The sequence below is a fragment of the Bos javanicus genome, chromosome 21 (genome assembly GCF_032452875.1).
Source record: "Bos javanicus breed banteng chromosome 21, ARS-OSU_banteng_1.0, whole genome shotgun sequence".
Taxonomy (NCBI): domain Eukaryota; kingdom Metazoa; phylum Chordata; class Mammalia; order Artiodactyla; family Bovidae; genus Bos; species Bos javanicus.
Window position 1 is genome coordinate 40,745,089 of NC_083888.1, and position 25,946 is coordinate 40,771,034.

The 25,946-nt window shown below is 36.6% G+C and overlaps 1 protein-coding gene and 1 pseudogene across 2 annotated transcripts in view; both read left to right on the forward strand.

Moving 5' to 3' along the window:
- The window catches only part of SCFD1 (sec1 family domain containing 1), a 112,951-nt gene that overhangs the window by 53,675 nt on the left and 33,330 nt on the right, over window positions 1-25,946 (forward strand). For both annotated transcript variants that reach the window (XM_061394067.1, XM_061394068.1), the window contains 3 exons: window positions 10,489-10,585; window positions 16,530-16,600; window positions 19,711-19,790. In XM_061394067.1, the coding sequence (XP_061250051.1) occupies window positions 10,489-10,585; window positions 16,530-16,600; window positions 19,711-19,790 (248 nt within the window). The remainder of the gene's footprint in view (window positions 1-10,488; window positions 10,586-16,529; window positions 16,601-19,710; window positions 19,791-25,946) is intronic.
- On the forward strand, window positions 20,523-25,945 carry LOC133233931 (oxysterol-binding protein-related protein 9-like; annotated as a pseudogene).

The window sequence follows — 25,946 nt, forward strand, 5'->3', positions numbered from 1 at the left end:
GGTTTTTGGTTTTTCTTTGGAGGGGGCAGTTCTCACAGCTGTAAAATCAGCAAAGTGCTAAACTCAGCTCTACTTCAAAACTGAGTTGTGTAACCCAAAGTATTTAAAAACATTATCATACCAATGGAAAGTGCACATTTTCATCTTTTTCATAAAACTTTACAAACACTATCCTGCCACAAATTTACATGAATATACTCTAGATCAAAGACTATGGTTTATGGTTTGAGAAAATTCTGGATAAAGTAGTTTACTCAATTGTGTTTATTAAATGGCTCTGTGGGATTGTGCTGGGCCCTAGAGATTCCATGGTAAACAAGATGGACAAGTTCTTTCTTCTCTTGAAGCTAATCTTATATTGACAAAAAGCAAAGTAAGCGATTAGAAAGCATGGCATTTAGGTGTAAAAACAGCAAAATAGGGTGATAAGAGGTAATAGACAGTGGCTCAGAGGGCTGTTCCAGGGGAAGTGAAATTGCCTTTGATGAGGTGATGACTGAGTTGAGACCTGAATCACACAAAGGAGCCAGTTAGTGAAAATCTCTGGGCCACCCATTTCAGGCAGAGGGAATAAGTGCTGCAAAGGCCTTAAGGCGAGAACAAATTTACTATTTTAGAGGACCTAGAAGATGACTAATGTACTCATAGTGAGGAGGGAAAGAGTTGATAACACCATTGGATCAAGAGAAATAGGGATTTAAGTATGATGGAAGTCATTGGAGGTTACTGCCATGATTTGATTTATGTTTCAGCTAGAGAATGGTCTGAGGAGTGTTGAGGAATGGATGAGTTCTGGAAGATGGCTATTATACCTGTCTAGGTGGAGAACGGTGTTTTTTAAGGAAAAATTTACCTATGAAATTCTTTATGATGCTTATTTACAATTTTATATGAGCTGTGAATCAGTTTGTCCTAATGGATGCCATCTGTCTGATAAATTTTATTATGTCACCATGCCTGACCCAAAATTTCCTCTTTCAGACCTGGTTGCTTGGCTCTCTATAAAAGAACTTGTTTCTTCCTGGATTGCTAATAAGCAGATCATCCTATACTAAGAAACTAACTTGTCATTCAGGGTGTTAAGTAGTTATATATAAAAATTACATAGTTTGAAATAATTTTTGTGCTATAACTCAAGGAAGACACCGTTTTCCTAATAGGATCTGACATAAAGAAACTATGAAGGACATTATATAAGGTCGTTTACTTGCAGAGGGAAAATTTCATGTATAAGACACCATGTTCCTTATTGGACCATTCTAGGAAACCCAATTAATACCAGAAGTTTTTTTGTTTTTTAAATCATAGATACAGGAGCATATTTATTTTAAATATTTGTGTATAAATTATAATTGTATTTATTAAGCCACATACTCTGAGTTATCCTGATATTAGAAATTCTGTTAGTATAGAAAAATTGCAGTGTTTTTTGAGAAGAGTCCTGTTTTTTGTTTTTTTTTTTAACTTTGGTTTTGCGATATATCAACATGAATCCGCCTCAGGTATACACGTGTTCCCCATCCTGAACCCTCCTCCCTCCTCCCTCCAAATACCATCCCTCTGGGTCATCCCAGTGCACCAGCCCCAAGCATCCAGTATCGTGCATCGAACCTGGACTGGCGAAGAGTCCTGTTTTAATTAAAACGTCTATTCTCCTATGTCAAAGCTAGCAAGTAAATTGTGTTGCTTCCAATTTTTCTCATTACTCATAGTTATAAAATTTTTCTTATAGTTTTTATAATTATTAAATTTCCAACTTTAAAATATTTACTTCAAAATAATACATTTATTTGTGCCATTTTTATGTTACACCATCTGCCTCTGGCTATATAATGTTAACAATAATTTAAAAAATATTTTTCTCCAATATCTCTTACTCTTTACTAGAATTTGTTGACCATCTGGGCTTCACTTCTTTGTAAACATTCATTCACCTAAGCAGTAAATATTTATTTACTTATTATTGTTGTTGTTGTTATTAGCAAGAACATTATGACTCTTCATGCAGAGATCTCAGAACACATCTCTTGCTATTTGTCTTTATTGCAGTTTTGCGTGTTTCTTATTTTGGGATGTTTAGTTTATAGCTGCTGCTTATATTTCTTTAGATCATTTTCTAAAGCAGAATACTAGAAGAAATTAATCTCTTTAGAAGTCCTGGCAGTTACCCAGCAGTTGATGTTTGGCAGCACAGCAGTTTGTGACAACTTTGACAGATATTACCACGTAAATTTATTGATATTCTAAAGATTTTAGTGGCTTGAGTAGTCAACTTTGGTTTAATAGGTTAAGAGTAAATTGTGAATTGTGAAGGAACTTTCCCTGCAGCAGACAGATTCTCTAGTTGTGGCATGGGAGCCTAGTTGCTCCAAGGCGTGTGGGGTCTTAATTCCCCACCAGAGATCTAACCTGTGTCCCCTGCATTGCAGGGTGGATTCCTAACCACTGGATCACCAGGGAAATCCCAGCAGTTTTTTCATTTCTAATACAAATAAGATTTTACCCCCACTTGTTGGTTATTAGGGAATGGATTCTGAGATTACTTAAATTTGTAGACAGATTTCAGTATATTTTAATGATTACTGTCTCAGCTGCATAGCCAGCCAGAATTAATTATTCTCTAGCATCAGATACCTAAGAAAGGAAAAGTCTCCTACATGTATGTCAGAGAAGAAGAAAGAGAAATGGCATACATGCTCTTTCCCCTAGTGCTCCCACCTGAGAAGAAGAGCTCTCACATCTGAATGCTCCTTACTGAGATAGCCGGCCAAGAATAAGCGGTTAATAAGCTCTTGTGGATTATTGGTGCTGGATCTTCATTTCTGTTTTGCTGCTTCCTGTGGAGAAAGTTAAGAGGTACTGAGTTAGGTCTAAAGACATCCTCTGATCAAGCAAACATGTACCGACTTAGCTCTGTACACACTGAGCAAGACTTAGCTCTTGCTAGCAATGCTAATTTTAACTAGAGCACCTCCTTCAGGGGACTTATTCTTCTCTGGTCCAACTTCTTTATCTTTCTTAGGGGAAAATAAGCTTTCAAAATAAAGTAGAAACTGAGCTGATCAGCACATCAAATTAACCAATGCCCTTTATTCCCTCGGAAACAGTGGTTGCTGACCACATTATTGCCATGCTAACATGTGACATCTAGTGTGTTTGCAAGTTGAATTTTTTGTATTTGATTCCAGTCTATTTATGTCAATGGTATGAGTAGGAAAAGAGGTTTGTTTCTCTAAAACTAAGTTACCTGCCTTAGACTCAGTGAAGGTGGTGATTTAATTATTACTTAATTTAGTAGCTGTGGCAGGGAGCAGACAACAACTGTAAAACATTGAAAAATCTTGAAAGTACTAGAATTGCTTTATGTTGTAATTGTAAACATTTATAAATTTTTGTATCTCGCGTCAAAGAAACTTGAAGTTATAGCTGATACTTAAACATGTGCATTATGCAGGAAAGAAAAAAATTTCAGTCCATGAACCTCAGTGCTCAAGGGAACGGTCTTGGGTCTACCTCAAAATTGACAGACAATTATATGTTTTAGATCTTAAGTTAAATTGTAGTGTTTAAACATGTATATACAGCCAGGTCCTTTTTTATTTTTTCTTTTGGCTTTGCTGGGTCTTCATTGATGCTTGCAGACTTTGTCTAGTTGTGGCATGCGGGGGGAGCTTCTTTCTAGTGGAGGTATATGGGTTTCTCATTGTGGTGGATTCCTTTGTTACAGAGCATGGGCTCTAGGGCGCACAGCCTTCGGTAATTGTGGCACAAGAGCTCAGTCATTGCAGCTCACAGGTTGACCCATGGGATGTAGAATATTCCCGGATCAGGGATCGGACCCATGTCCCCTGCTTTGGCAGGCAGATTCTTAAGCACTGGACCACCAGGGAAATCCCCCCCCTTTTTTTTTCTTTGCATTAACTGACTTTGATTAACTGATCACTGCTCTCCTGATCACTATAGGGAAGAAATTGTACTGTCCTGTAAATCAGAACATTTCTCTGTCTGGATTTTGACTAATCTGTTTTAAATTATCTTTTATCCAATACACTACTGAGTGAATGTTTATATGACCTTGCTGTCTTTTCTTCAAGGCAGGAGAAAATATATCCTATAGCAGGAAGTCCCCAATGGATAGACTATCACTATCTTCTACCTCTTTTTATCCCAAATAAGATTAGTCATTATCAGAACTTAAAGAAGTTTTCTTTACTCCAAATATGACCAAAGACAACTCTTCAATGTGTGAAATGTCTTTTAGTTTCTCATGCTGAGTTTCTGGAGACTTCTTCCACATCTTCAAAAAACGAAGTGTGGAATTACCTTTCTCTTGCTCTTTGCTCACTTTTCCACCATCAGGTTTCATGAAGATAAAGCTTTGTCATTAGCAAGACTCAATAGATTCATAAAGGTTAAGTTCAAAGAATTAAACACTTCTCACAACTCAATAGAGAAAATGCACAGCCCAATTTTTAAAAGGGCAAAAAATTTGAACAAAGATTTGACTGAAAAAGATATCCAAGTGATGAATAAGTTCAACATCAACAATCATTAGAAAAATAACAAACTAAAACCATAGTGAGATACCTCTGCATATCTATCAGAATGTCTAAAATTTAAAATATTGATCATGTCAGCTTTTCGCGAGGATGCAGAACTAGAACTTTCATATTTTGCTGGTAGAAATGTAAAATGGTGCACCCACTTTGGAAAACAGTATCTCTGTTTCTTAAAATGTTAAACACAAATCCATCATGTGCCCCAGCCATTCTACTCCTAAGTGTTTACTCAAGATAAATGAGAGCAAATATGTTCATTATACATGAATATTCATAGCAGCTCTTTGTCATAGCCCCAAACTGGAAATCAGTCAGATGTCTATCAACAGGCTAATTGAGTAAACAAAGTCCAGTATATCTATACAATGGACTGCTGCTGCTGCTGCTAAGTCGCTTCAGTCGTGTCCGACTCTGTGCGACCCCTGAGACGGCAGCCCACCAGGCTCCCTCGTCCCTGGGATTCTCCAGGCAAGAACACTGGAGTGGGTTGCCATTTCCTTCTCCAATGCATGAAAGTGAAAAGTGAAAGTGAAGTTGCTCAGTTGTGTCCGACTCTTAGCAACCCCATGGACTGCAGCCTACCAGGCTCCTCCATCCATGGGATTTTCCAGGCAAGAGTACTGGAGTGGGGTGCCATTGCCTTCTCCAATACAGTGGACTACTATTCAACAATTAAAAAGGCGGTACTATTAATACATACAACAGTATGTACTCAATGAATCTCAGAGTAATTACACTGAGTGAAAGAAGCTACATACAGAAAAAAAGAGCATGTTGTGTTTATAGAAAATTCAGAAAAATGCAGGCTAATCTATAGTCACAGAAAATAGGACGTGAAGAATGGTGTTGGAGAGTGAGAGGAGAGTATTTACAATGAGAGAATTTCCTTAACTGATGTGAATGATATGTTCACTATCTGGATTGTGTATACGGTTTCATGGGTATATACTTATGTTAAAACTTAACCAAATTCTGTGTTTTATATGTTATTTTACTTTGATAAAAGTGAAAAATATAATGCTTAGGGTTCACCTACTTCAGATCATCTATAAATAAGAAAACAGATTTTTATTAAGTCATTGAGGAAAACCAAAGACTAATTTTGGTAATGTGAATTTTTGGCTTTACAGCTTAAATGACATATAATAGCAAGAAACAGAGGATATGCTACATAGTTTGTGAGTGGGTAAACCTGGGAGGTTTTTTTTTTTTTTTTTTTTTACAGTCTTTTCCCTTATAAGAATATGCTGTAGGTTAAACACAGAGAGTAGAAGCAGACTTGTGATGAACAGTCTCAGATGTTTAAAATAAAAGGAGGACAGATGCATTCCTTAACTTTTTTAAATAGATATCTCACATTTTATTTATTTATACCTTGACTTGTTCTACAGAATTTAAGGTCACTTACAATGACAGCACATAGAATAACAGAATAGAGAATAATTCATAAGCACCAGGGATATACAAATCAGACTAGAAAGTAGAAAATCAAACGTTGCCATTATAATTCCTCAGTCCTGTGGACCCCATTTTCCAGAGTCCTTCACAGACCTTCTGAGGAACTTAGGACTAGAAGGAGCCTTGGGACAGAGTTCTTAGCAGAGTCCACAAGATAGTAGTGAGGCTGCTTCTTCTTTGGTCAAATAAAGTTAGAAGGAAAATGTGCTGTGTCTTCCTCTTGGAGATTCATAATGCAGCGTAATATATGCATTTTAAAAGCATTCAAAAAAACCTTAAAACTGTTGACTCTGGAACACTTTTAGGGGTTATTTCTTAACCAACTGTAAGAACTAGCACCCTGCAGAACATATTTTGTGAAATATTCTTCATTTAATCAGTGAAGGAAATATACCTCTTACCTCCAAAAAAGGTAAACTATTCCCTAGTCAATGGCAGAGTTGGAACTCATACCTGAAACTCTTTGTATTTTGTATTTTGTCTTGAAAGTTTTTTTTGCTATGCTATTATCATTGTTATTCTGTTTCAGTCCAGCTCAGTTTATCAAGTAAAGTCAAGAACACCTCATTTAAAGAAATGACTTAAAGAATTTTGCATTCTTTTACTTAACTCCTTCTGATAGTGCCATTTTGGCTTTCTTTCCTCTGTACTTATTGATCACCTATAATGTACAATTCTGTAGATGGTCCTTATTTTAATCCAGTAAAAACATTCACATCTCGATTGTTATGTGAATTCACCACAAATTCACCACGTATATGTAAAGTATGTGTATTACCCAAAAAATAAATATATACTAATTGACAAATATACTTTCTTTCATAAAGTGTATACAAAGGAAGCAATAAACTGTTCTTGAGGAAAATGTAATTTTCCCTACTCTTTTTTTTTTTTTTTTTCCCTACTCTTTATCTATGGTGTATATGGAATCTGACCTGGATTTGAATCTCAACTCTCTACTTCTGCTCTGGTAACCTTGAATAAATTTATGTTTCTTTGTGTCTGTTTCTTCATCTTTAAAATGGGACTAATAATTCCTAGTTTATAGTGTTGTCTGGAGAATTAAGTGAGATAATCTGATTTTGTAGCTTTTAAACCCTGTTCTCTGGTACCCTAGACTCAACAGAGACATTTAATTGGTCACTTGTATCTATTTTATGTTTAGGGTTCTGCAGAAGATTTGGTTTGAGAAAGAGGGTCCTGAGGTTCTGTTTAGAAACATTTGAAAGCCATAGCTGTAAGTAAAGTGCCTTGCACGTACTAGATACTGAACAGATACTAGTTCTCTTATGCAGGTTAGAAGATCTTTACTTCATTCCTTTCCCTCCCCCATGAGGCTCCTTCCCAGTCAGTATACTGAAATGCTACATATTTTTATTTAACTCCTTTATGGAAATATAGTTCACATACCATACAATTCACCTTTTTAAAGCATGCAATTTAGTGGTTTTTTACTATATTCAGAGTTACACAACCATAATCACAAGGCAATTTTAGAACATTATCACCTTCAAAAGAATGTCTACCCATTAGCCATCAGATTAACTTGTTTTTTAATTCTGCTTCCATTGTTCATTAGAAGTTAAAATGTGGATAAGTTAATACATCAAGAAGAGCAAAATGAGTCTAAGTGAGCCACCTTTCTTCATTTATGTAGGTACACACGTTAGATTCCATTATGGCATTTAGCATACTTAATTTTATCTATTAAATCACTAAAGCTTGATTCTCTGCATTTTTCACTTCTGGAAGTTCATTTATCTACTTTCATAACTTTTAAAGATGATTACTTGATCTGTATATGTCTTGCTCTTAGCTTAGAAATTTGACATATATTTTGCTGCAAGACAGGTGCTTTGTTAGACTCCTAGGGTTAAACAATTAATTAGAAACATTCTAGGAAGTGTATAGTTCTAGAAGGGTATGTAAACCAAAGAGAGTAATGTGGTGTAATCATTGCTGTTATGGAGAAGTGTACGAAGTGCTGTCAGTACACACTTAAGGGCTTAATTAATTCTCCCAGTGAAGAAGGAGATTGGAAAGGAGCAAGAAAGGGAAGAAACAGAGGTTTAAGAGTTATAGAGAAGCTGCAAAGATGCTGGACCTTGAAAAATTAGTAGAATTCACTGGGCAGGTGATGGAGGAGAAATGCATTCTAAAAAAGCTAAGAGAATAATTCAAGCCCAAGCCTTGAGGATTAAAGGCATTCACTACTTTTAATGAAAAGTCAATGAGTTAATTGATGTGACTAGAGGGAACTGAACCTGGTGAATAGTGGTAAAACAGAAAAGTTGGCTGGAGCAGATTAGGCCCTGAAAGTCAGCCTAACACCTTATTTTATCTCCTTCCCCCTTCCATTCTTGGCTTTATTCTACAGATAATTAGGCTTTCCCAGTCCATTTAAGTTAACATAGGGCTTCCCTGGTGGCCTAGATTGGTAAGTAATCCGCCTGCAATTCAGGAGACATGGGTTCGATCCCTGGGTTGGGAAGATCCCCTGGAGGAGGGCATGGCAACTCACTCCAGTATTTTGCCTGGAAAATCCCCATGGACAGAGGAGCCTGGCAGACTGCAGTCCATGGGGTCACAAAGAGTTGGACGCAACTGAGTGACTAAGCACACACAGTTCCTACTACCGTCATTTTATTTCCCAGGAATCTTTGACTTTTTTCACTATTTTCCTTCCTACGCACATTCTCATGTTAGTTATTAAGTATACGTCTCTTTGTTTCCATTCCCACAGTCACCACCATGGTCACTTTCCTAGGATCTCCTTTCTGTTACTTTTGTTCATTTTTGATACTGCATTTTTCCATTCCTAGTACTTCAGCATGTATCTATATTGTTTATTCAAAGTAGCTTTATACAGTAATTAAAATAATTCCTGTATCAGGGAATCTAAAAAAAATGTGGAGAGCCATTTGTAAAAAAACAAAAACTCTATTACAAAGTTTATTAACTCTTATCTCAACTTCATTCAAGGAAATTCTCCGTGTACTGGTGTAAAATACATTGCTGAGTGAAAACAAGGGACAGCAGAGTATAGTATATTGCCTTTTGTGTCAGAAAGCAGAGGGATATTAGGATATAGATACTATTTGCTTACATTTGCATAGAGAAGCTGAAAAACTATAGGAGAAATAAATAGCCAAAGAAGCAGGTGGAAATGGGGTAGAAAAGGATAGGAGTGAGGACAGGTGTCAGTATATTTACCTTTTCATGTTTTGATTTTCAAGCTGAGCATTTCATCTGTTTAAAGCTCTGGCCTTGTATGCCACTGTGGAGGAGTGGGATTGAGGGGTTGATCACCTGTTGCCTCATGTATGAAATCACTGCTGAATCTGCCATTCAGATCTATCTACTCTGATCATGCCTGATATGATCCCTTTAACCAGGGCTTTCCTGGTGGCTCAGACAGTAAAGAATCCACCTGTAGTTGAGAGACCTGGGTTTCGATCCCTGGAAAAGGGGATGGCTACCCACTCCAGATTCTTTAGCCTGCAGAATCCCGTGGACAGAGGAGCCTGGAGAGCTATAGTCCATGGGGTTGCAAAGAGTTGGACACAACTGAGCAACTAACACACACACACACACACGGACAGAGGAGCCTGGTCAGACACAACTGAGCGACTAACACACACACACAGGCATACTCACACACATACACGATTCCTTTAAGTGAAATGAACTCTGTCTATCCATGTCCCCAAATCACTTTCAGAACAGCTCAGAATTCATCACTTCCTTCTCTACAACTGGTTAATATTTATTTCATTCTATCATCTTAATTTAATGTTTATTCTGTATTTATATTTTGATTCTTTATTGATATCTCTGTGTTCTCATTTATTTCATGAATGATTTCTACTTAGATTGGTAACACCTTCAGTAGTAAAGCATGTTCTTGTCTTTCATCTAAAGCATAATCTAATAGATACTTCATGATTTTTATATACCTTGGGTTATGAGAAAACCTGCTGTACAGAAAAGCAAAATTTGACTACTTTTGCATTATCTAAAGTTCAAAGTATTTAGTGGGAAAATTAATGAGGAACAGTTTAAGCAATCGAAAATAATTAGGATAACTTTCTGTCTAGTTAGGATAAAAATGTATGGATTTACTCACTAAAAAGTAAACATAACTTGACCCTTGACATTAATTTGCATGAAACAGTGTTATTTATATGGTAGTTACTTATTAATACAATAATTGAGATTTGTGTGATTTTTGTCTTTGTTAACATATGACATGCAGAGTTATTCTAAATTTATAAGTCAAATATAAATGAAATAGTCAATCTCATTTTGTACATTAAGTGTATGGTTAAAAGTAAAATAAAGTAAAAGTAAATTCTACTAGGAAATCAACATTTGTTTTTAAAATTGATCATAGAAAATAGGCACTAGTAAGCAGAGAGGTTTTTAGTATGTTTTTATGGTTTAATGTTCTCTGATACTTATTTTGAAACAGGCAAGAAAACTGGATGTGTATTTTGAATACGAAGAAAAAATAATGAGCAAAACTACTCTGGATAAATCTCTTCTAGATATAATATCAGATCCTGATGGTATGTATCATAAATTTGAGGTTAATATAAGTTTTTCATCTGATGAATCCAGCCTTTCAGTTTGAGTAAAATTTGAATAGAATTATTGTTTTTCTCACAATCTTTGCTATTAATGAGATAATTAAATGAGCTATTTCCTGTTGAGAAGTTCGTAGCATGGCAGTTCCTAAATTAGAAAAATTATTTGCATTTTATTGAACTTTTCTTTGAAGGTATGCTTTATCAATGTATTAGTATATAAGCACTTTTAATATTCATTTGTTTAAAGTGATACATTTGAAGCTCAATTTCTGCTGGCTCAGGCAAGATTTGAAGGTAAAATATTCAAACCAAGCATGACACACATTCTACTTTGGTTTAACCCTATAGAGCTTCCTAAAAAGATGTATCAGTATCTAAAACTGAATTCTGTTTTAAATACTTTGGCAGTTCACTTTTAAAGAAACTCTGTAGACAATCCCTTTATCTAAATATGTGTTTGTTAGATTTTCTTTAAACAAGATATAACTATTTGTACTTGGAATATATAATCTAATTATTGTTTTCAATTACAATGATCATAAACAGAGTTTTAGCCTCTGAAATTCTCTAAACTTTAGAGACTTGTTGATAATTTCAAAAGAGTTTTCAATTCAGATCTCAGCTCTTTTCAAAAATGAATAAAAATCACATAAGCTATTAAGCTTCTATTTTACATACAAGTTCTTCAGCTGAAAATGGTTTTTGAGTTATTATTTTGGTTATGACTTTTAGATTTTATATCAAGTTGGAAGGTAATAAACAATTTTTTTGAAATGTTTGTAATTAAAAGGTTCTATTCATAAAAATTTCTGAGAATCCCTATTATTGCTCACACTTATAAAAAGCTAGATTTGTGGGGAGAACATAACATTTTGAAGGTATGTATACTTTACAGTGAAAAAATATGTAACATATATCTAAGTCCATCACTTCAGAGTTATTTCTTGTTATTTACAGTTTTGAGTAAAGTTTAAGCAAAAAATATGCTGATTAAAAAAACAATCAGAACTTTTTTCATTGCCCTTACTTTCTCAAACCAATTCATTTTAAAGACGTTGAGTAGAGCAGCGCAAGGTAGACGCTCCTGCACTTGGCAGTCTAGTGTCACTCTTGTTCTTTTAGTCACTAAGTCGTGTTCAGGTCTTGTGACACCATGGACTGTAGCCCTCCAGTCCTCTGTCCTTAGGATTTCCTAGGCAAGAATATTAGAGTGGGTTGTTCTTTTCTTCTCCAAGTACCGCTTTAGTCCAGAACAAGATGTCAGAACCCAAGCAGAATGAGAAGGCATCCACAAATCAGGTAGAGGGATGGTTGGTAATCTAACTGGAGGTATCAGAGTCCTAAGTGAGGTGAGCAGGGTGTCCATATGTGGGAGCAGTTTAGTCCTGGAGCCTGAGGGCCCGTATCAGATTAAGGAGGGTGACCCTGCACGGGACAAACCAGGCATGGGCTCAGATGGGGTGAGAAGTATAGCCAGGCATATGTGTGTGTCCATTGTGGGGAATCAGAACCAGATTGGAGTGAGATGACATCTCTGCAGGCAAGCAGACAGTAGCAGAGTTAGGATATTTGTTACATACAGGGGACTGGTTAAATAAGTAAATACATCAGATAATATAATGGGAGTGAGGTTTCAGGAGCAAGGTTTCCCATTGTCAGAGATGAAAGTTACAAATATTAAAAGGAAGAAAACTAGAATGAATCCTGTAATATTGGAATTGGAGGTGCCGACGTGGACTTGGCATTTTCACTAAATACTTGTCAAATAGAGAAGTAACTATAGATTTTATATGTGTGTGTACTCAAATATATGCATTTCCTAGTTCTGCCACTTGAGCAGGATGAGGAGCAACAGTTCTCCAGTAGTAGAACTTTTAGCTTCTGTATTCCACTTTCCACTAGGACTCATTGGTGAAATAAATGGTTGATTCTAGGAAGAGGAAGTACAAAATAAGCCTGAAACATTGTGTTGTATCAGAAAGCAAGGGAAGTACTCAAAACATGATGGAATGTGTCAAAAAGAACCCAAAAGTCAGCTTGAAGAGGCCCCCAATGGCCAGATCATGACAGTACCAAAGTAAATAATGATGATAACAGATTATAACATACTGAATGAAATAGGAAGCCATGAGTCCATGCAGATATAATTAATGAATAAATAGAAATTTTCCAGATTATGTACACAGTTTCAAAGTACCTCCCTACAAAATACTTATTACTTACAGAGGAAGAAAAATAACTTGATAGAGAAGAAGCCTGATAGATGCCTTATTAGGTAATCCCATTGAACATCACCAGTAATGAGTCATACTGAAATAGTGTACCACCCAAAAGATTCAGTATAAAAATACAGTATCACTTTTGTTGTATTCCTGTCAAAGATGTACAGCCTGAATCTAAGCATGAGGAAATTCAGTCAAAAATTAATTGTGGAGTATTCTACCAAAAGGAAGGAAAAAAATAGCCTATAATCTTTATCAAGGCCATGAAGTCAAGAAAGACTTGAGGAACTGTTTCATACAGAAGACAACTGTGTGTAAGAGATGACAGCTCTTTGCAGCAACACATGATTCTTTTTCCCATAAAGGATATTATAGAGACAGTAGGTGAAACTTGGAGTGACATCTAAGGATTAGATAGTAGTAATGGACCAACACTAATTTTCTGATTTTGATATGTTATTATATTCTGTTATTTTGAAGTTACTGTATTTGGAGAATGTCCTTAACATTTGGGAATGGTGGGAAGGCAGTTCAACACCTTACTCAAATTTTCCAGGGAGAAAAAAAGCTCTCTGAATTATACTTAAAACTGTTCTCTGAAGTATCAAATTATTCAGTGAGGAAACTCTGCCTTTAAAATAGCAGTTGTAGTAGAAACTTGGATGTGACTGGAGGATCCAGCCTTTAGCTGCTAGCTCCAGACTCTGGAGTACTCACAGTTATAAAGGATACATTTTTCCAATTTCCGTTTAGTTCCTCTGTAACTAATGTCATTATAAGCATTGCATGCCCTCCAATTCTTAGTATCCCATGACTTAAAAATTTTAGCAGAGGCTTTAGGGCATTGACCCTGTTGGAATTATAAATATGTTTCTCCTTGTTGAAGAGTGGGAACTGTTCCTTCTCTGAGCAGAATAAGCACCCACTCTTAGAAAAGGGGGAAATATCAATAATCTCAGATATATGGATGACACCACCCTTATGGCAGAAAGTGAAGAGGAACTAAAAAGCCTCTTGTTGAAAGTGAAAGAAGAGAGTGAAAAAGTTGGCTTAAAGCTCAACATTCAGAAAACTAAGATCGTGGCATCTGATTCCATCACTTCATGGCAAATAGATGGGGAAACAGTGGAAACAATGGCTGACTTTATTTTTCTGGGCTCCAAAATCACTGCAGATGGTGATTGCAGCCATGAAATTAAAAGATGCTTACTCCTTGGAAGGAAAGTTATGACCAACCTAGACAGCATTATTAAAAAGCAGAGATATTACTTTGCCAATAAAGGTCTGTCTAGTCAAGGCTATGGTTTTTCCAGTGGTCATGTATGGATGTGAGAGTTGGACTGTGAAGAAAGCTGAGCACCAAAGAATTGATGCTTTTGAACTGTGGTGTTGGAGAAGACTCTTGAGAGTCCCTTGGACTGCAAGGAGATCCAACCAGTCCATCCTAAAGGAGATCAGTCCTGAATGTTCATTGGAAGGACTGATGTTGAAGCTGAAACTCCAGTACTTTGGCCACCTGATGTGAAGAGCTAACTCATTTGAAAAGACCCTGACACTGGAAAAGATTGAAGGCAGGAGGAGAAGGGGACAACAGAGGATGAGATGGTTGGATGGCATCACCGACTTGATGGACATGCGTTTGGGTAGACTCCGGGATTTGGTGATGGACGGGGAGGCCTGGCGTGCTGCGGTTCATGGGGTCGCGAAGAGTCGGAGACGACTGAGCAACTGAACTGAACTGAAACTGAACTTAGAAAAGGCCATGCTATATGCTGAGGATATTAAAAGCAACAGCAGGGACCCACACGTCCCTAAAACTCTGAGGGAGGGAAACCTTTCTCTCATATCTTAGGAGCCCTTACCCCAAGAGACTACACCAAACCTCATTCATCTTTCTTTCTTTGTCCTCTAACTGCTTTGTCATAGTTGCAGGAAATGGAACAGGGTAACTAAAGCCAAAGCTTTCTGGCTGGAGCACCAAAAAGGGAAGGCCAAGAAAACTGGAAAGTACCAGGGAGGTTACAGAAGGAAGGAAGGAGCTCAGGAAAGCAACCCCATAAAGTTGTTAATGAATTCCTGGGCTCGCCTCTGAGTTGTTCATGCCTAAATCTGATTCTACACAGCAATTCCAAGGACTGAAAGGTGAAGGACAAGATGACCTCCAAATTCCTGTACTGGCCGCTGGGCAGTGGGACAGAGCTGAGTAGCACTGCAGACGTTTTGAAAATAGAGTCCATGATAGAACCACAACTCAAGGAAGCTGGTAGGAACTTTGGCCTGAACCCAGACAGGCTAATTACCTGTTAAAACAAAAATACCAGCTTTATCCTAGGATTTAAACAAGACCCTTCATCCTGTAACCTACTTCAGAATGTTTAAAATACTATATCTATTTGTAAACATAAGAACTTAGGACAGCCTGAGTCTTTATTACCAAGAATCATCTTTATTACCAAGTCTTTGTCATATTTAGGGAGTAAGGATAATTTGAAGATAAAAAAAATCAATGCGTCATCAGTCAGTATGTTTTGAAAAAATTATTCTTGTTTTTAGTCTGTAGTGAAGTATAAGAATTCTGAGTTCTTACATGTTGGTATACACTTTGAAGTGAGAATGCATATTGGTATTTGTTGAATAGTGAAACTGAGTTACCAATGAGAACTGTCTTATCACTTGGCACCAGAGCACACCCAGTAACTGAGGGGAGAATAAAGATTCTCTGGACAGTCTCAGGCTTTGGATAATAGAAGTAGCTCAGAATACTCACTGCAAGCAAGAAATTTCTCTGAAATCTTCTATTTTGTCCTAAAATTGCAGGCAAATAAAATCTGCATAATACAGTGGTATATTATACTATAGACATATGGTTTTTATAAATCTTCATAGATCTTTCAAAAGGAGGAGAAATACATATTTATTTAGTGGCTCCAATCTCAGAAGTATGTCCTTGGGCTCAGTTAGATGATTTTAGCCAGCAAGGTTTCATAAACTAGTGCCTGGCGGGGTGAGCATGCAACTGGTTTCCTAGGATAGTCCCATTTTTATACCAAGTTGTCCTTGCTATGCTATGCTAAGTCACTTCAGTCGTGTCCGACTCTGTGCGACCCCATAGACGGCAGCCCACCAGGCTCCCCCGTCCCCGGGATACTCCAGGCAAGAATACTGGAGTGGGTTGCCATTTCCTTCTCCAGTGCATGAAAGTGAAAAGAGAAAGTGAAGTCGCTCAGTCGTGTCCGACTCCTAGCGACCCCATGGACTGCAGCCTACCAGGCTCCATCCATGGGATTTTCCAGGCAAGAGTACTGGAGTGGGGTGCCATTGCCTTCTCCAAAGTTGTCCTTACATAAGTATTATTTAGCATCCCCCTTTGCATCTCAAAAGGGTATTGTTTTAGAATTATGTGATTATCCTACCTATACCATTTTTTTCTTTTTGAGTTTATATCTGAAACATTAATCTCAACATTATAGACAGTTTGGAAGATAGACTGCAGATGGTAATCCTGTAGTCCTGTAGTATTTCATCTTTTTCCATATCTGTATTTTACATGATTTTAATTTAGTGCCTGTAACATTAAATCATTTGAATCAAGCTTATTTTGTCACATTTATGTATGCCTTGAGTTTATAGTCTTGACTATAATACATAACAACTGGAATTATGAAAGTCTTTTTTTTCCCTCATCTGTTTCCCTTTTGTAGCAGGAACTCCAGAAGATAAAATGAGGCTGTTTCTTATCTATTACATAAGTGCCCAGCAAGCGCCTTCTGAGGTATGTCCTCTGTATTCAGTTATTGGGAGGAAAGGGGGATACTTACTTGTTTCAAAAATAGAAGTAAAAACCACCATGGCCAAATGATCATTTCATTCCTTCCTTTAAAAGAAAAACAGTTTCTTAAGGCTAGTTCTATTTGCTGCTGAATTTTATAGCAGTATTTGTCACCAAGAGAACGATTTACTTATGAAATATCTCACCACTTTTAAGTTGTTTGAACATGAACAGAATTCAGGTGGCCAAAATTCCTATTTCTGGAAATAACTATTCTAAACTAAGTTAACCAAGTTTTTACTCTACTCTTTTTCAAAGATTGAGCTTACCGTTTCTCATGATGTGATGATCCTAGAAGTTCCATTTCTTTAAGCTGTAGCCACTAATACTTACAAGAAATTAAGCTTTAACTGAAAAGTTTGGTAATATTTTGCATTGTTTAAGACTAATGTCCTTTATAAAATACAAAGAAGTCACTCGGAGGAAAATAACTTAAGTTCCAAAAGTTATATAAATAATTTCGTAAGATTAAACTTCAGATTCATATCTGTCATGTGATTCATGTAAAAATAGCATTGAAATTTTGTACTAAAGTAAAAAAAAAAAGCTACTTTTATATTAGAATAAATTTCTAAGAATTATTGGAAAGTGATTGGTTTTCCTTTCTAGATTTTTTTTTTTCCCTCAGTGGAAGAGTAGATTGTGGGATATTTTGTTGTTTTCTTTTTCTTTAATGAGCCATCAACTGCTTTTGAGGGAAAAATTTTTTTAAGTGTGCAGAGGTAATTGACTTACTCTGAAGGAGAGCAGTGATTTTTGTATTGTTGCTGCATCAGAGACCTGTTCACTCTTTCTGATATTAACTTGTATAGTTTTACTAGATGAGCAACTAGCGTAAGGACCTTGGGAAAGACACCTAGAATGATAACAGCTGTTGCAAACTGCTTTCCCTTGCTGATAGCAATTATTTTTCTGATGTCTGGTGGATTGTGAGGCTTCTTTTTGTTTGACATGTTAAAACAGAAAAGTAAACCAGTATTTGCTTTAGGTCAATTCTGCTTTATCCTAGGAATATGTCTCTTGACTTTTAATTTAGTTTGAAAGTTCAGTAGTCCCCCCTTATCCAAGGGAGAGATAATCCAAGACCCCCATTGGATGCCTGAAACCATGAATAGTACCAAATGCCCCCTCACTAGCATATATACTGTTTTTTCCTATACATACATACTGATGATAAAAAGTTTAATTTATAAATTAGACACAGAGATTAACAAAAATGGCTAATAGAATAATTATAACAATATACCATATTTGTTATGATTTTTATAACAAATAATAAAAAGTTATGTGAATGTGGACTCTCTCTCAAAATAGTTATTATACTCATCCTTCTCATGTTGATGTCAGCTGATAAAATGCCTGTGTGATGAGATGAAATGAGGTGAATGACGTAGGCATTGAGACGTAGCGTTAGACTACTATGGGCCTTCTGATGTGAAGGAGAATCATCTGCTTCAGGTGATCCTGTGTCATCAAGCCATGACGATGTTGATGGTTAGATGTCAGGAGCAGAGGATGTCACTGGTAGGGGCAGGACTGAGCAGGACAGCATAAGATATCATCGTGCTTTTCCAAACAGGGCTCAATTTAAGACTCATGAATTGTTTGTTTCTGGGAATTTCCATTTAGTATTTTCAGACCTTTGTTGACCACAGGAGCTGAAACCTGGAAGGCAAAACTGCTAATGAGGGGTGACTACAATATAAGTTTCTTTCTAGAAAGATCTCTGTCATTAATAGGGGTGTACCTATAGCTTAAGGGATTCTAAAAACCTATTTATAATATTTTCTTAGGAATATATGAAAGTGCAAATTGCTCAGTTGTGTCCAGCTCTTTGCGACCCCATAGCCTATATAGTCCATGGAATTCTCCAGGCCAGAATACAGGAGTAGGTAGCCATTCCCTTCTCCAGAGGATCTTCCCAACCAGGGATTGAACCCAGGTCTCCCACATTGTAGGCGGATTCTTTACCAGTTGAGCCACAAGGGAAGCCCAAGAATACTGGAGTGGGTAGCTTATTCCTTTTCCAGCAGATCTTCCTGACCCAGGAATCAAACCAGGGTCGCCTGCGTTTCAGGCAGATTCTTTACCAACTGGGCTATCAGGGAAGCCCAGGAATTTATGATTTTATTTATTTTTGGTAAGAATTATGTCTTTTTATAAGTAATCATTAAGAGGCTTGGGGCAAATTTTGACTATTGATGTCAGATTGAAAGTGTTGGTTGCTCACTTGTGTCTGACTCTGCAACCTCATGGACTGTAAGCCACCAGGCTCCTCTGTCCATGGAATTCTCTAAGGCAGGAATACTGGAGTGGGTAGCCATTCCCATCTCCAGGGACTCTTCCCAACCCAGGGATCGAACCCGGGTCTCCTGCATTGCATGCAGATTCTTGACCATCTGAGCCACCAGGGAAGCTCACTGTCAGATTAACAGCTCCCAGAATATGAAGCAGCTCTGATTGATGGTGAGCTTAAAAGTTTCTTTTTCTTAGAAAAGTTTTATGATGGAGTTGTTATGATAGCTCCCGTGACATAAATTCAACTGGACTTTACTCGTTAGGAAATAAAAGACTAAGAAAGAGAACTATTTAACTGTTAAAAAGTGTAGGTCACCTGCTGTTCAGTTAATAACTTTGGACATTTACAGTGAATATGAGATGGGACCACCTGATTCTGCAGTGATTCCCCTAAGTCAGCGTCACTGCCTTCATGTTTCCAGTTTTGAAATATTCTTGATCAATCCAGATCTTTCATTTAATGCTTATTCCAAGGACAAACAATCTATGTCAACAGTGGAGGAAAAACTGACTCTGTTGGGCTTGCTGAGGGATGACAAAACACCATACTGCTTAGGTGATTTGGGAGCCTGTTAAAGGTAATTTTCATTGTATGTGATTTTTGTTTTGGTTACTCATTTGGGTGCTCCCTTAAGGTACCACTCCACTTACTTAGGTGCTCATGCCTTTAGTCCAACTTTTTGATTAATCAGATGACAACAAACAAAATGGTCTCTTTCATGAAAGTAAAGGTTTTTGTCATATTCTTATTTCAGGCTGATTTGGAGCAGTACAAAAAAGCTTTAACTGATGCAGGATGCAACCTTAATCCCTTACAGTATATCAAACAGTGGAAGTAAGTTTTGTTTTATTCTTAAGTTCCTGTCATTTAAGAAAGTATAGTGGAAGTCAAGTTCCAAGAAAACTGGAAATGTTACTAAGAAAATTTAACAGTGGCATAAATATGTATTTCCCCCCCACTTTTTTCACAACTTTATATAAAATAGTTTTGCCTTTTCTTTCTTTCTTTTTTTTTCCCTATATTTTCTTCACTGGTGTGAGATGAAAAAGTCAAAAACTGAAATGTTTTGGGTCAAATGGCTCTAAAACATTTTTAAGATGGTAATTAGTAGAATCACTAGCAATTAGAGAAATGCAGATTAATATAATGCAAAGATTTAGAAAATGTGCCAAGGATCCAGGAAAATTGATGTGTTTATACTCCACTATTAGAAATATAAATTGTCAAACTTTTGCTCACTGATATAAAAGGTATTTTTAAAAGGAATAGCTTTGACCTAGCTTTCTCTTAAGAATTAATCCCAAAGAAGAAACTAGAGTTACAAAATCTTAGAAGCAGTTATAATAATCAAATTTTGAAAATCAACCAGATTGTCAAGGAATAGGGTTGAAATTATATCATTTCTACAAGGAATGCCATTGAATCATTACAAATCATGTTGTGGGTTGATTCAGCAGAAGGGGGTGAGGAGGGGTGCTCGGAAGGGGCCCTCAGCTCCCCTGGAGGCAGAGAGGGCTGGGGCCTTGGTGAATGGCTTTCTTGCTGGCCACTTGCGGAATGATTAGACCCACTCCTGGAGGGTCTGGGAGAAGGTCTGGCTCCCATCCCTGAGTTCCCAGGGACTCTGCTAGTTGCCCAGGCCTTCCTTGGGCATGAGTGTGATTCTCTCCTTGCCTCCATCCCGTCGCCCCCTGGGGGTTTGGATTCAGGATTTGTTCCTAGTGTCCAAGACTTTAATAAGAAACTTACAGAGGCTGATGCTTACCTACAGATCTTGATAGAACAGTTGAAGCTTTTTGATGACAGACTTCAAAACTGCAAACAAAGATGATGAACAGAGAAAGGAAATTGAAACCCTCAAAGAGACAACAAATAGCATGGTATAATCAATTAAACACTGCATTGTGTTGCTGCAGATTGCTAAAGACCAGTATATTGCAGAGAATCATGCAGATAGAATTATAAGTACTATTAATCCTGTGGATGCAATAGTCCCTTGGAACCTGTGGTCAACACAATGCCTTCCCAGACTGTCTTACCTCCAGAACTACTCAGAGGTTCTGTAAGTCAGAGCAGCATCCATCTTCTCTACCAGTTGGACCTGTATTAGCAACCTTGGGACATTATCAGACTCCAACACCAAATAGTATAGGCAGTGGCCACTCACCACCTAGTAGTAGTCTGACTTATCCAAGCCATGTCAACTTGTCTCCAAACAAAGTCCCAGAGTTCTCTTACTCTAGCAATGAAGATGAATTCTATGATACAGATGAGTTCCATCAAAGTGGCTCATCCCCAAAACACTTAACAGATTCCTCTGGATCTATTGATCCAGTCTTGACACACAGCTGCTCGGGAAATAGTCTAAAGCACCCAGATACCACAGAATCACTTAATTCTTCCATGTCCAATGGAACAAGTGATGCTGACCTTTTCGATTCACATGATGATGGAAATGACGAAGGGGAGGCAAGGTCAGTGGAAGAGCACAAAAGCGTTATCATGCATCTGTTGTCACAGGTTAGACTTGGATCTTACAAAGGTAGTTCTTCCAACATTTATTCTTGAAAAAAGATCTCTTTTAGAAACATAGGCAGAGTTTTTTACACATCCGGACCTGTTTGTGAGTATTAGTGACCAGAAGGATGCCAGAGACCGAATGATTCACGTTGTGAAATTGTACTTCTCAACCTTTCATGCAGAAAGGAAAGGATCGATTAACCAAAAAGCCATACAACCCCATTTGGGGAGAAATCTTTCAGCGTCAGTGCACATTACCAAATGATACTGAAGAGAGTGCAGAGCTAGTTTCAGAAGGACCAGTTCCCTGGGTTTCCAAGAATAGTGTAACATCCGTGGCTGAACAGGTTTCTCATCATCCACCCATTTCAGCCTTTTATGCTGAATGTTTTATTAAGAAGATACAATTCCGTGCTCATATCTGGACCAAATCAAAATTCCTCAGGATGTCAGTTGGGGTGCACAACATAGGGCAGGGCTGTGTCTCGTGTCTAGAGCATAATGAACATTGTATTCTCACATTCCCCGGTGGCTGCGGCAGGTCTGTCCTCACGGTGCCCTGGGTGGAACTAGGCGGAGAAAGCAAAATTAATTGTTCCAAAACTGGCTATAGCGCAAATATCGTCTTCCACACTAAACCTTTCTATGGGGCCAAGAAGCACAGAATTACCCCTGAGATTTTTTCTCCAAACGACAAGAAGTCTTTCTGCTCAATTGAAGGGGAATGGAATGGTGTAATGTATGCTAAACACTCGACAGGGGGAAATGCAGTTTTTATAGATACCAAGAAGTTGCCTATAATGAAGAAGAAAATGAGGAAGCTGGAAGATCAGAATGAATATGAATCCCGCTGCCTTTGGAAAGATGTCACTTTCAACTTAAAAATCAGAGACATTGATGTAGCAGCTGAAGCCAGGTATAGACTTGAAGAAAGACAAAGAGCAGAAGCCCAAAAAAGGAAGGAAAAGGAAATTCAATGGGAGACAAGGTTGTTTCATGAAGATGGAGAATGCTGGGTTTATGATGAACCATTACTGAAACATCTTGGTGTTAATTAGGTTGGGAAACAGAGTTTGCTCCTGGTTCCAGGGCAGGAGGCATAATTAAGTGACAGTCTTCCTTTGGGAGAACCTGTTCACCCCCTTCTTATTGCAGTGGTTCCTATCTCAGAGATAGTAGATTTTCTGATGCAGATGAACAATTAAAGCAAGCAAAGCTTCCCTTTTTCCTGTCTGGGAGTTATAGTGTTGATTTTGGTCTTGAGAAAAACTTCAGGTTTTGAAAACAAAATGTCTGCTCCTTTTCCAAATCTCATGGTGTAAATCCCAATCTTAAACTCTGCATTCTAGTACTGCTATTGAGATGTACAACATTTGTTTCCTAGATCATATAATCTTGGGTTCTATATACACATATATATAATATAGGTGGTGCCAGATTTTTCATAAATACTCCATTTACTGTAAATATCAGTTCCTCTGAGTTTTAGAAAATTTAGCACAGTGTATTAAAATCATGTGTTAGGAAATTTCATGGTCTCACCTAAAATAATTTTTATTTTGGAATTGAACTATTATTAAATTGTATCTAACTCTGCCACAGTTTAATTATACTCAATGCTTTTAAGGCTTCATAAAGTAATTTTCCAACAACCACAAAAAAATCATGTTGTGGAAGACTTGTTCAGTGACCATCGGGAAATGGCCATGTATGTTATAAAGTGAAAATATAGTTTACTATTCAGTGATTTGTTTGATAAATAACTTCCTTTGTCTCAGTGATTAGGGACTCTTCTAAACATTAAGAATATAATAAAGAATTAGCTAGGGAAGGCCTCGGCTTTCATTGAATTTACATTTGTGTTGAACAATTTGTCAACAAGCAAATGAATGAGCAGAGTTGTGTTAAACCATATTCACCATATTAAGTGATATAAATAAAATAAGTGATAAGATCTTAATTTGTTGTGGGTATTAGCTAAAATTTGTTGAGATCAGGGAAAGCCTGTGGGTAGGCAGCCCTTGAGCCAAACTTGGTTTTTATGGTGTAATCCTCTCTTACCTTTCCGTTTATCTGCCTGCATGTGCGTGTGTGTGTGTGTGTATAGATATACACATATATACATATAAAGCATAACTAAAATGACATTCACTTAAATGCTAATAGTGGGTAAATCCAAGTAGTAGAATTTTTTTTTACCTTTTGGGTTCTTTATTTTCCAAATTTTCTTCAGTAATACTTTTAAATTATTTCTTAAAATAATTATTTTTTTAAGAGTAGGGGATTGAATATGCTTTTTTACCTCAGCATATCAAAAAATATGCATGGGATGAGACACATACCAAATTGTTAACAGCAGATATCTCTGAATTGTGAGTTTACAAGTGCTTTTTATTATCTATACTTTTGTTTTTTCAAGTTTTGCTTTTATTTCATTGTGTTCTTATAAGAAAAAAAGTAGACAACAAACCTTAGTTTAACAGAAGGTACTGGAAACCATCTTTCCCGACTTTTATAACATATACACTTAACACATTTGGCTGTGTCGTATGTGTCGTTGTGTTTTACATTATGTGGAACTCCTTAATCAAACATTTGATGTTAAAAGAGTGAAGACAATCTTGGGCATCATTTTACTTGGTTATAAAATATACAATTTCTGGTTCGTAACATTTTTCTTTCTCATTATAAGGGTTATACCAGTTTACTGAAGAATATTTTAGAAAACTGAGAAAGGTATAAAGAAAATAAAAATGTACCTGTAATCTCCCCATTCAAAGTCTACAAGTAACCTTTAGTGTTTATCCTTTTATGCATATTACATGTTTTTCAATCAGGAAGTCATTGTTACAGATGCAGTTTGTGTTCTAGTTTTCCACTAACTTTCATCATGCCAGTTTTTCATTGTCTTAAATACAGCGGACCCTAGAACAACCTGGGGGTTAGGGATGCCAACCCTCCACACAGTTAAAAATCAGAGTATTACTTAACAATGGGCTGGCCCTCAGTATCCCTGGTTCCTCATTTGAGGATTCAACCAACCACAGATCATGTAGTACTGCAATATGTATTTATTGACAAAAATATAAGTGGACCTGCACGGTTCCAAGCCCATGTGGCTTAAGGATCAGCTACAGTCTCCAATGGTTGTATTTAGTATTTGCTTGATATTCAGCCATATAAATGTAATACTCTTTATTTAACCCCTTTATTGCTTAGATATAACATATTATTTATATTTAGATATTGTTGTTTCTAGTGAAAAGTAAATTTTTGTTAAAGGCAGAAATTCCAGTCTACTGCTGAAAACCATTGATTCACATCCTCCTTTCTGAACAAAATTGTGACTTTTGTGTTTGAAATTTCTCTAATGGTATCAGCAAATTTTGTCCCGATTGAAATAGTGTATTTTTAGTGTTTCATCTTCAAATCTTAGTGATTTCCATTCTTTTTTTTTTTTTACTTTCATAAGATGTTCTTGTATTTACATAGATAATTTTTTTTCCATTGACTAAAGCATTGGAAATGATTAGGAATTATAAAAGAATACTGATTTGCATAAAAATGTTTATGGCATGCTGTTAAAACATTAAAGAATAGTGTGTACAATATGATACTGATTTTGTTTTTAAATCATATATATTGTGTATACATATGTCAAAAGATTAAAAGAATATATGCCAAAATCTTAACAGTGTTTACTTCTAAGTGGTAGAGGTCTTCTAGGAGCATTGTGTTTTCTGGATTCTCTGTAGTGAACATATTCCTAGAAGGAAAATATTTTTTTTAATGCAGCTAAGTGCCATATTTTTGCCCAGCCTTCAAAAATTCTATAGCTAAAAACATTCTGTACATTTAGAAAGATCTGAAAATAAATGACTGTATGCAGTTCAATATAAAAGTGTGTGTGTAACTAAAAAGAAAAATCACTGAGTAGCAGAATTAGAATAGCAATAATAAAGAGTGATTTTGAGCTGAATCTTAAAAGGAAATGTACAGTTTTTATTGGAGAATATACAGTGAATCTGTATCCCCAAAGGACAGGACAGCATGAATCAAGGCATGTGTCTGGGAATGTGGGAGTATGGAATGTGGAGAACAGTAAAGAGATTAATCAGTACATAATTGTTCTTTTAAAACAGAAAGTCTTTATATCATGTTAATGATCCTTAAGTTTGAGGAACTAATAATGAATTAGTGGTTTTTAAAGAATTTCAGTGTTTTGGTAACAATTGCTCTGTACTTGAACATTATTTTTCATGGTTGCAGATTATGTAATCAGTGTTTGTATAATTGTGCTCATTGTATTGAAACATTGTATTAGTTGAAAAATTATTTCTTTTCAGAAACTGCATAGTAAATCTTATGATTAGTTAGTAAGTTTTTAAATGCCTAGTTAGTAAATGTTTCAGTGCTGTGATACTAAATGTTAGCTCAGCTAATTAACTTTTAAATATAACTTTCTTATTT